At 43.4% G+C, this 12,117-nt stretch overlaps 1 protein-coding gene across 1 annotated transcript in view; it reads left to right on the forward strand.

Moving 5' to 3' along the window:
* Positions 1 to 12,117, forward strand: part of LOC309399729 (contactin-3-like) — a 239,464-nt gene that overhangs the window by 151,367 nt on the left and 75,980 nt on the right. The window contains exon 7 of the mRNA XM_081967803.1: positions 1,451 to 1,587. Coding sequence (XP_081823929.1) covers positions 1,451 to 1,587 — 137 coding nt within the window. The remainder of the gene's footprint in view (positions 1 to 1,450; positions 1,588 to 12,117) is intronic.

Raw genomic sequence — 12,117 nt, forward strand, 5'->3', positions numbered from 1 at the left:
AGAGAACAGGAGATAGTAAAACAGTAAGCAGGTGGGGAAGTGGGAGGAAACTGGAGAATGGTAACTATAGAGAATGGCAGAGAAGAGGACTATCAGTCAGGATCTATCTGGTTCTTGACTATCAGAGACAACTGCCAAGACCACAATCTAGGCTAAGCAGGTGGTGGGAGTCCTGCCTGGAACTTGGCCTGGAGCTCCACAGCAACCAGAAAAGGAGCATTCATACTGAGGTAACATCTCATCACAACTAGTGCAAGAACATTAGGAGGGAGGCAAAGGTTGTATGCTGTTTTATAGACTGCCATTATGTTTGCTTGAAGGACTGAGGATTAAAGATGTATTTATGTGGCTACATTGACTTATGAGGCCTAGGAGGGTAGCGTTAACCCAGAACAATAATCTGTGATTGGGGAAAGTGTGTGCCACAATAAAGTATTGTGTACATAGGTACTATGCTGTGGTATGTCCAGTTCTTGGGAAACAAAGAACCCTCACGGGGACTTCGGGCCACTTCCTCTCTCTATATCAGTGTTTCTCAACCTTGGCAACTTGAAGATGTCCGGACTTCAACTCCCAGAATTCTCCAGCCAGCGAAATTCTTGGAGTTGAAGTCCGGACATCTTATTTTATTTCTTAGATTTTTAAACCGCCCCCTCTCCCAAAAAGGGACTCGGGGACTCAAGTTGCCAAGGTTGAGAAACACTGCTCTATATAGAGGAACAAAATTGGATACATAGGAACAAAATTCTATAGCCAGATAACCTATAACCAGGAACAGTCTTACATTTCGGTCTATGTCACCTTGACCCAAATTAAGTCTGCTTTAAAGACAGGTCAGATCTGAAATGGAAGCTCACTTATCAGTCATATGTTATCAATGCCTGAAAAGTAAGCCATCTCAGAGCAAGGGAGCTGTGTGGATGACCACAAAGTCTCTTTGACACCATGTTTCTACTATTTCAGTGTCTGTCATAATGCGTTTTCTTTGCTCTCATTTCTGCGGGTATTGTGTGTGACTACCTTATGTAGGCAGTAGGTTTGTGGTTATAAAACTTTCCATACACTGGCAAGATCCATAGCTTTAGCAATTAGACATTTAAAAAAAATGCGATAAATGAAATGTTTATTCCATTCCCTGCCAAAGTGATTTAAAGGTTAACTAAGTTTAGTAGATAGTAATTTCAAAGGCAGTAAATTATGTTGAACTTTCATTCAATCATGTGTCTATATTTATATCTATAGTACATCTGTATCCATGCCTTCCTCCTCCTGGATGGTTGCATATTAGTTAAACAAGACAGTGAAATTACTATGTTATGAGTTGAACATTTAGAGAATATTTTTGAGTTGAATTTCTTGCGTTCACTTATTTTTGCTTTTTCCAGTTCCCAAACATGGTTTGTCTTCATTAATTCTCTTATTTTATATTTCCCCCTTTTATTATTTAAAGCCAAACCTCACTGGGTTCAATTGATAAAAGATGTTGAAGCTGCAGTGGAGGACAACATATACTGGGAGTGCAGAGCAAGTGGCAAACCTAAGCCTTCCTACAGGTGGCTGAGAAATGGAGAACCTCTAGCATTAGAGGTAATGTGTTTTTGTTTGTTGACCTTGTTTTGGGGAAAAAATTGTGCACAGCTACATTGGATGCACATTAGTAGCTTGAATTCACCCAAGTAATTTCAAAAAAGGCAGTTTGTAATACTAATCAGGTAGTCTTTGGGCAATTCAGTAGTTATTTAAAAAATCAGTGCCATAGCAAATTTCTTCTGCAGTTTTTTTTTTAAATTATGCATCTTCCTTTTGATGGAAGAGGGAAAAATCAGGAATTTTGAAGGAGGCTGAGAAACATGCATGTGAAGGTCTTGTTTTTCATTATTTAATCTTCTCCACAGTGTATTTTCAAATTGTTTGTCTTCCTGTGTTAAAGCATGAGAGAAGAAGACATCTTAAGGGAATTCTTCCATGGCTGTCTTTCAAAACAGGAAGCATGAGCAGTCGGGGAAGCTCCCATATATAACAGAATACGAAAACACCAGCTGCTTCTTGCCATGTTGCAACATTGTTCAGATGTAGTATTGAGGCAAGCTGAAAAACATCCCCAAAAAGCATTCTGAAGAAAGATTTGTGCATTCTGTAACATGAAAAAAAAAGCGTAACTTTTTTGCAGCCGAGAAAAAATATACTTGTTCAGCATGCTTTAAAGTAAATTAGTGAACTGAGCAGGGTGGTAATCAAACTGACCCCATTCAAATCTATCATTATATAACATAGATATATTGATAGACAGCTTTAGTTTTAAAAAATAAATGGGAAAGAGGAAAGACAGAGAGAAGGTAACGCAACCTTTTGGCATCAGCCATGAACATCACAGTATTCCCAAGATAGCTGTTTAGGCAACTGTTTATGTGCTCATAAACACGGTGGCTCAGTGGCTAAGTCATTGAGCTTGTCAATCAGAAAGGTCGGTGGTTCTTAGTGCCAAATAACAGAGTGAGCTCCCGTTACTTGTCCCAGGTCTGCCAACCTAGCAAGTCCGAAAGCATGTAAAAATGCAAATAGAAAAATAGGAACCACCTTTGGTGGGAAGGTAACAGCATTCCGTGCGCCTTCAGCATTTAGTCATGCCAGCCACATGATCACAGAGCATCTTTGGACAGCGCTGGCTCTTTGGTTTTGAAATGAGCACCACCCCTAGAGTTGGCAACAACTAGCACATATGTGTGAGGGGAACCTTTACCTTATCTTGTGTGCCCATGGTATATCGAACAATAGAGAGTTGTTTTAAAATGTTTCCAGAGTCATCAGAACTCCCTGTCTCTTCTGTGTTTATAAGTCTAAGATTAAAATTGTATGTGATGTTGCACATTTTAATTATATTTTTCCTGTATTTGTAGCATGATAAAATAAACCTAATTTCTTCTACAACAAAAAGATGTTCGTATTTTGAAATAAAGTTGGGAAGGTATAAACAAAAGAAATGTCAGGGTGCCCACAAGTTAAAACAGTGCCTGTAAATCACTTCTACTGTGATTAAGATTTTTAAAAAAATGTTTAGTCCACTAGCAACAAGAAAAGAATGCTGTTCTTCCAGAATAGCACAGGAACAAACAGAAGTATCCCTTCTCTAACTGTGATGGATGGATTTTTCCCACCTATGAGATCTTGGAAAGAGAGGACCATAAAGCAAAAATAAATCAAGCAAAATGAAGCAATGTTCTTTTTAGCTTATTTCCATGCGCTAGTAATGGTAATGTTAGGGTCATTAAGATTATTAGATCCATTGTATAAAAAAAGTTACAACTTTTGATTTTAATGTCCATTGACATATTTGGTACAGCATTATATTTTCTTCTATCCTGACTCCTGTACAGAGGCAGATAATCCAAAAATAAATCTCTTCAGTTTAACAACCTCTGCACAATATGAACTTGGATAAATTTGATACATAAAAACTAGTATCATTCTCCTGACTTTTATCAGAAAATTATGTTGCTAGTATTTAAGGACATATTTTGCTCTTTTCCATAACTTCTGCTTTTATTCAAAGAATTATGGAATGCAAGATTGTAAGTGACCTTGGACATTATATAGTCTAAACTCACTGGTCAGTACAAAAAAGTAGTACTATAACTTATTCAACAAATATTAATCTATCCTCTGTTTATATCTTGAGCAAAGGAGACAAAGGCTCCCCAGGGAGATGCCGTTCCATTGTTGAATAGCTTTTACCAATAGTACATTTTAGCTAAAGTGCATTCAAAATCTTTTTTTTTTTTTGTAATTTAAACTCATTCTTTTTTTCTCTGCCTCCTGAAATTACTCTGAACAATTCTGCCCTGTCTTCTGTATGACAGCTCTTCAAATATTTGATAGCAGCATCATGTCTCTTTGCAATTTTCTTTTCTCCAGGCTAAATACACACAATAATTACAGGTATTCCTTATAAGTTTGTCCTAACTGGCTATTTCCTGATTGCTGTTGTCTGGACATATTCCAGTTTGTTAGTGCCCTTCTAAAAATGCAGTGCCCAGAATAGAATGCAGTATTCTAGGTGTGGCTTGGTTTATGAGGAATAGAGAGGAATAGTGATTTCTTGACCTTGTACTTCTGTTGATGAAGGCTAGGATTGCATGTGCTCTTTTTGCAGCTTTGTCACACTCATGGATCAACTTGTGAGTCACTCAAATACTTTTGGTGTGGATTACTGCCTGATATAATACTTCATCCTTTAGTCATCCTTTAATTTTTTCTGCCCAAATGTGGATTTACATTGGAATACATCTTACTAGCTCCTGTCCATTATTACAGTTTCTCAATGTATTCCTGAGTCTTGATACTATCTTCTGATACTTGCTATCCCATTATTTTTGTAATACAGTTTGCTTCTGGGTTCAATTCAAGGTGTTGGTTATTACTTTTAAAGACCTTCATAGCATGGGATCAGGTTATCTGAGGAACCATTGCATCCAATTGGATTAACTTCCCCACTCACTCCAGGAGAAGAAGCTTTCTATAAACCCCATCAGCCAAGGAATTCCTAGTAGGGTCTAGGAAAAGAACCTTCTCTGCTGTGGCCCCTGCCCTCTAAACCTCTTCCCACCAGAAGTGAGATTTCCCTCCACCCTCTGGCTTTCCAAAAGGGTCTTAAAAACTAGCTCTGCTGATTGGCTTGGTGCCCTGGTGGGGATATCCTCTGCTGGTTTGTTAAGTGAGAGAGAGAGAAACAAAACCCTACCCCTATACCCGTGATGGCAAACCTATGGCACGTGTGCCACAGGTGGCACGCAGAACCATTTGTCCGGGCACGCGAGGCGCTGCCCTGTCAGTTGACTTCAGCCTTCTTTTGAGGCCATTTTTCACTCTCCGGAGGCTTCAGGAGCTTCCCTGAAGTCTCCATAGCTCGAAAAACGGCCCTATTTGAAACCGGAAGTCACTTCCTGTGTTTTTAGTTTAGCTTGGTCTAGGACAGTGGTCGGCAAGCCGCGGCTCGCGAGCCACAAGCGGCTCTTTACACATTTTAATGCGGCTCTTCTGTGTGCCGGATTATTATCCTCCCTAATCATTGTGGATCGAAAAGAAAAAAGGGAAAGGGGCGCTTGTTTTGAAGCGCCCGCTCCCCTCCCTCCTCTCGGGCACTTCAAAACAAGCGCCCCTTTCCCTTTTTTCTTTTCGACCATAATGATTAGGGAGGATCCTGAAGTCGGGCGGGGACGAGAAGCGAGGAGGCTCCGTTTCTTTTTCTGCCTCCTCGCTTCTCGTCCCCGCCCGACTTCAGGATCCTCCCTAATCATTGTGGGTTGAAAAGAAAAAAGGGAAAGGGACGCTTAAAGGTTCAAACAGTAGAGCAAACGCTTCAGAGGCAACAGTTTTCATGGGGAATTAGAACAGAGAGCCCTGGAGTTTCGCTGCCCACCCGGTCAGACCTCGCTTTCCTCGCATGATTGTCTAATTTGCTACTGCCCGGCTCCCCGGTTAGATTTTTGCTGGGGGGGGGAGCTCCTTGGCCTCCGTCTCTTTTTCTCCCTCCTCGCTTCTTGGGGCTCCACCAATGGGGGAGCAAGGCCCAGCACCAGGCTTTGGGCTAACACAGGGGTCTGCAAAGTTGGCTGTTTTAAGACTGGTGGACTTCAATTCTCAGAATTCTGGGAATTGAAGTCCACCAGTCTTAAGAGCCAATTTTGCAGATCCCTGGGCTAATATGATTGATGCCCTTGGTGGACTTCAATTCTCAGAATTCTGGGAGTTGAAGTCCACAAGTCTTCAAGCTGTCAGGTTTGAAGACCCCTGGGGTTTTTTTTTTCTAAAGGGTTAGGGGTGCAAGGATCTTGTAACTTGACAGCTTTAAGACTTGCGTGCTTCAAATGCCAGAGTTTATTGAAACTAAAAACAGTGTACCATCCTATGTATTTTCGGTTTTAAAAATGTGGCTCTCAAAATAAATTTCAATCGTGGTTTTGGCGAGATTTGGCTCAGTTGAAAAAAAAGGTTGCCCACCACTGGTCTAGGATGATTGCAGGCTCCCCATTGAAATTATGGTTGAATCTGTCCAGGATTGTGAGATTAAATAGTTTTACCCTGTCTTTTAACTTCTAATTAATAGATGTGCTCTGCTGGTCTTCTTCCTCACCACTCTATCACAAAATTTAGTTGATTGGCATCATTTTTCATAAATCTATGCAGCCAATTACATTCTATTCTAAATGTTCACAAGCTCATTGCTTAATAATGTATTCCAGGATTTTGTTTGCAATTTACATCAAACTGGGTCCATCCCACACCCCTTTGCAAAGATAGGAACAACATTTGCCCTGCTCTAGTCCTCTGGCACTATGCCCATTGTCTTCTGAAAAAATGCTCATCGTCCATGATTTCTGAATGAGCATACAAAAGTCCATGATATGGTAGCTACAAGCTCCTTTTAGACACTTGGATTTTATAGTTGATTGCATGAATTCCTTGTTTTCTAACTAAATTTATACAGCTTGTCTTTTTTATTCTTCTCCAGCAGCATCTGTCAACATTCCTTCACACATTGACCATTATATGACCTGCTGCCTGGCTGTTAATTCTAATGTTCTTATTCAGTATTTGTCAGAACTTGATGGATTAGTTTCCTGTGACCTGCTATGTGTAATTTCTATCTATGGTAACAGATATCCAGACCTGAACAGGTTATTTCTTTTTTGCCTTTCTATGTATGTTTACATATTTCCTAGGTTCAAATTCCTTTAATTGATCTTTCCCACTACATTATTTCTCATATGTAACATTTACTTACACTGGATTGCCACTCCCTTTGTTTTTCAGTTGTTCTGCTTAGTTCCATTTCTGTTCATGAACTCCATGAACTTCTTTAAGCTTATAATAGATTCTTCAGGGAAGAAGACTGAAGCAAAACAGTTCTGCCCTCACTTCAATATTTTCTCTTAGAAGTAGACCCATCCCTCATCCTTTCCAGCCCCCCTTTTACTACGGAGTAAAGCCGGACACTTTTTGTGACAATTTTCCTCTTATCGTACAGCAGCCAGACTGGGTATGCTCCATCCATTAACCAATCAGACTGAGTCTACACTTATGATGTCATCGGGCCCTTTTGGCTCCTTCCCAGTTTCAGGCTCAGTCCAGCCTGGACTGGCTGTGAGAATTGATCTCTCCTCCAAATTATTTAATTATATCTTTAATTGGTGAATTTTTCCAAAAAAAATGTTGTTCCTTTAAATTGGTTCCTTAAATAATCCTTTATTCTACAAGTTAGAGGGAAATTCAAAACTGATCTCTGGCTGCCTCTCCTCCGCCGTGTGATTGCCTGCAGCCACGAGTTTGCTCAGGAAGCCTGCCTTGCAATCAGATCGGCCAGCTCACGAGCTACGGCTCCACAGCTGTTTCCCTGTGGCACTCCTTGATTCTGGGCACTTGGAGAGATGCGCGACTGGCCATTTCGCGCACAGCGGTTCCAGGTGAGTTCGGTGGCCATTCTGCAGATCTCCTGGCCACACTTAGTATCGGCAGCCATTTTGCAGGTCGGAAAAGCTCGCGAAGATACCAGCGGCCACTTTGAAGCTCGGAAAAGCTTCAGAGAAAAAAAGTCGGCCATTTGGGATGCTTTAAAAAGGGCGCAAACTCTACAGCAGCCGTTTGGAGTGCCCAGCAACGTGGGATTACCCCAGGTGGACCGGATCAGCGCTTGGCCAGCAAACGGGTGAGACTGTTGCCTATCTTATTGGGGTGTTGATTTATGTTTGGGGAAATGGCTATGGATCCAGCTATGGATACGAATGCAGGATTAGAGGAGACAGGGCCATCAGGAGCAAAGAGCAGCAGGAAGAGGCAAGCCAAAGAACCCCTTCCTCAGGAGTAAACTCCAAGGTCTCTGAAGCGACTACCAGGGCAGAAGAGCGCAGGCAGAAGGCCCTTGAGAAAGAATTTCAGAGGACCCAAAAACAACAATATATTCTAACTGCCCAGTCCTCCCTCCCTCCCTTCGAGGATCACCAAGTGGCATCCCCAGCTCCACCTGACTTGCCTCCCATGGGCCCTACCCCCCCCCCCCCCCTCGGCCTATTCAGAAAGGGAATTGTCTTCTTCGGAGTCCTCGTCTTCGATGGAACCTGACAACAGGCAATTTCTTTGATGTCCCTCTGAATAGGGAGCACACCTTTGAACAGGCTTTCCTCACGGTTACACATGGCTCTGGGAGTCCCCACACCATATTGACCTCTGCTGCTGATATGGCAACCATCATTGCTGAAACCATTAAACATATCATGGCTCCTGGCCTACAACAGCAACCCCAACCTGCTCCATCACATGGCCATAAGCATAAATCTTCTGCTGCGGCTCAGCAACCTGATCCCTCTGCCCCTATTCTCAGGCCTCAATTGGCGGGGAGCAAGATAACCTGCAGGACTCAGACCTGTCTGGTGACAAGGTGGTCACCCCAGATACCCCTGCCTTTACCGGATTATTCAAAACTGATCGTTTCAAGTCCCTTCTGCTTAAGGCCATTAAAGCTGCTAACGTACCATCTTCTGTTTCAGCTTCTACTTCACAGGATAAACCGGCAGAACTGGCTTCAACTGAGGGTCCCAGTACCCCATTCACCGAACCCACGGTGGAAAAAGAGGTGATCCCTGTTCCCAAGATATTTCTGAACATCATCAAGAAGCAGTGGGAGTCTCCAGGTACGGGCCCACAGCCGACCAACCTTGACAAACGTCTCTGCAACATTGCACCAGACTTCACCAAGTTCTTCGACACTCCCCCAGTGGACTCACCAGTTGCAGCCCTGTCTTCACCTACTATGGTCTCTGGAGCCCCTGAGGAGGTTCTCAAGCCTGAGGAAAAAAGGTCAGATCAAACCTTAGTCAAAAATTATCAGGCTGGGGCCTGGCCTGTTAGGGCCTCTACAGCCACTTCCTTTTTCTCCAGGGCAGCCTTGGTTTGGATTGAACAGCTTCAGGAGCTCATCGCTCCCACTGATACTAGATCACATAGGGATCTCAACAATATCAGGGCAGCGGTTGAATTTGCAGCTGATTCTTCCTTTAATGCTGCTAGATTCACTTCTAAAGCCATGACCTATTTGGTCACGGCCAGGCGTCTGCTTTAGCTCAAGCCATGGCAGGCGGATGTCCATACCAAGTGGTGCCTAGCAGCCTCCCCATTCAGTGGCACCCAATTATTTGGTAATCCCTTAGACCCCTACCTCACGGAATCTAAAGACAAGCACAAGGTTGTTTCATCCATCTACAAGAAACAGACAGTTGGCCCGCTCCCTTCTATAGGAGGTCGCCCTTTCGACCGGCGGACAGGGGACCTTCCTTCCCCCGTCCACAACGCCAATCCTACACTCCCAGACAGGGATCTCACCAGGACAGGTCCAGTAGAAACACACAGCGTTTCCCCTCCAAGAAATCTTACCGCAGAGGAGGCAACCGACATTTTTCACGTAGGAAATGACTATCTGGACTCTCTTCCGATTGGAGGCCGCCTGGCGTTCTTTGCCCACCACTAGGAGGAGACCACAACAGACAATTGGGTACTCAAAATTGTCAAATTTGGTCTCATGCTGCAATTCCTCTCATCCCCCAGGAACACTTCGTGCCATGCCCGGTCTCAGTGTCCTCGCAAGAGGGTACTGATGGAACAGGCCATTCAGCACCTGTTGGAGATCCAGGCCATCCAACCAGTTCCTCCCCATCAGGAAGGGCAGGGTTTTTATTCCCGCCTGTTTGTGGTACCAGAGAATTCCGGAGGATGGAGAGCAATTTTAGATCTAAAAACATTGTCTATCGGCGGTTCAAAATGCAATCACTGCACACCATCCTCCAGGTGGTCAGGAAAGATGACTTCTCACAGCAGTAGACTTGACCGAAGCTTACCTTCATATCTCCATCTTCATAGACCACCGAAAATATTTCCGCTTTTCCTATGGGGGGAGGCAAGTCCAGTACCGAGCTCTTCCGTTTGGTCTATCCTGTGACCCCAGGGTATTCACGAAGGTACTGGCAGCACTAGCCGCCCACATCAGGTCACCTTGTTCAGAGAGCCATACTGTCTCACACTTATGACAGACGCAAGTCTGTCAGGATGGAGGGCACACATTCAGGACCTAGTGGCTCAGGGTCAGTGGTCCCTTGAAGAGAGCCAAAACAGCATAAATTGGCTAGAATTGCAGACGGTTCGCCTCACCCTCAGACACTTCCACCACAGGGCTCAGGCCCGACACATATTAGTCCTCACGGACAATACCACGACCAAGGCACACATAAACAGACGGGGGAACTTGTTCCTGGTCCCTGATGCAGGAATCCAACCTGTTGTGCCAGTGGGCGGAATCTCACCTGTCATCTCTCAGGGCAAAACACATTTCAGGGGTTTCCAACGTCCAAGCAGACTGGCTGAGCCGGACAACGATAGATCAGGTGGAGTGGACCATCCATCCGAGCCTCTTCCATCGACTGACACTATGGTTCGGCCTCCCAGTCCTAGACCTCTTTGTGATGGCAGACAAAATGCACAGGTACAGTATAGGCAGGAAACCCTATACCGTTTCAGACAAATAGCTATCCAACATCTTCTTAAAGACTTGCAGTGTTGGGGCATTCACAACTTCTGGAGGCAAGCTGTTCCACTGATTAATTGTTCTAACTTTCAGGAAATTTCTTCTCAGTTGCTTCTCTCCTTGATTAGTTTCCACCCATTGCTTCTTGTTCTGCCCTCAGGTGCCTTGGAAAATAGTTTGACTCCCTCTTCTTTGTGGCAGCCCCTGAGATATTGGAACACTGCTATCATGTCTCCCCTAGTCCTTCTTTCTATTAAACTAGACATACCCAGTTCCTGCAACCGTTCCTCATATGTTTTAGTCTCCAGTCCCCTAATCATCTTTATTGCTCTTCTCTGCACTCTTTCTAGAGTCTCCACATCTTTTCTACATCGTGGCGACCAAAACTGAATGCAGTATTCCAAGTGTGGCCTTACCAAGGCATTATAAAGTGGTATTAACACTTCACATGATCTTGATTCTATCCCTCTGTTTATGTACCCTAGAACTGTGTTGGCTTTTTTGGCAGCTGCTGCACACTGCTCGCTCATATTTAAATGGTTGTCCACTAGGTTTCCAAGATCCCTCTCACAGTTACTACTACTGAGCAAGGTATCACCTATACTGTACCTGTGCATTTTGTTTTTCTTGCCTAAATGTACAACCTTACTTTTTTCACCATTAAATTTCATTTTGTTAGATAGTGCCCAATGTTCAAGTTTGTCAAGATCCTTCTGTATCTTAAGCCTATCTTCTGGAGTGTTGGCTATTCCTGCCATCTTGGTGTCACCTGCAAATTTTATGAGTTCCCCATTTATTCCCTCATCTAGATCATTGATGAAGATGTTGAAGAGTTTTGGGCCCAAACAGAGCCTTGGGGTACTCCACTGCATACTTCCCTCCATGTAGATGCAGTTCCCTTGAGGATAACACGTTGAGTGCGGTTGGTCAGCCAGTTACAAATCCATCTGGTGGTGATGCTGTCTAACCCACATTTTTCTATTTTATCTAGTAGTAGGTTATGGTCTACTTTATCAAATGCCTTACTGAAGTCCAAGTAAATTATATCGACGGCATTCCTCTTGTCCAATAATTTTGTCACTTTGTCAAAGAATGTAATAAGATTAATCTGGCATCATCTGTTTTTGACAAACCCATGTTTGCTTTTGGCTATTACTTTGTTTACTTCTAGGTGTTTGCTAATTCGTTGCTTGATTATCTTTTCCAGAATCTTCCCTGGTATTGAGGTCAGGCTGATAGGTCTGTGGTTTCCTGGATCTATTTTTTTTTCCTTTTTTGAAAATGGGAACCACATCAGCTCTTTTCCAGTCCTCTGGCAGTTCCCCGGTGCTCCAGGATCTCTGAAAGATATAGTTCAGTAGTTCTGAGATCTCGTCTGCCAGTTCCTTCAGAACCCTGGGGTGTAATCCATCCGGTCCTGGTGATTTGAACTCGTCTAGAGTAGACAGGTGCTCACTTACCATTTTCTTCCCTATTTCAATTTGTGTTCCTAATCTGATTTTTGTGGTGCTGTTTTTGGTAGGTTAGACTGTTTTTTTTCCCTTTGTGTA

Source organism: Natrix helvetica (assembly GCF_964273705.1).
Source record: "Natrix helvetica genome assembly, chromosome: 1".
Lineage (NCBI taxonomy): Eukaryota > Metazoa > Chordata > Lepidosauria > Squamata > Natricidae > Natrix > Natrix helvetica.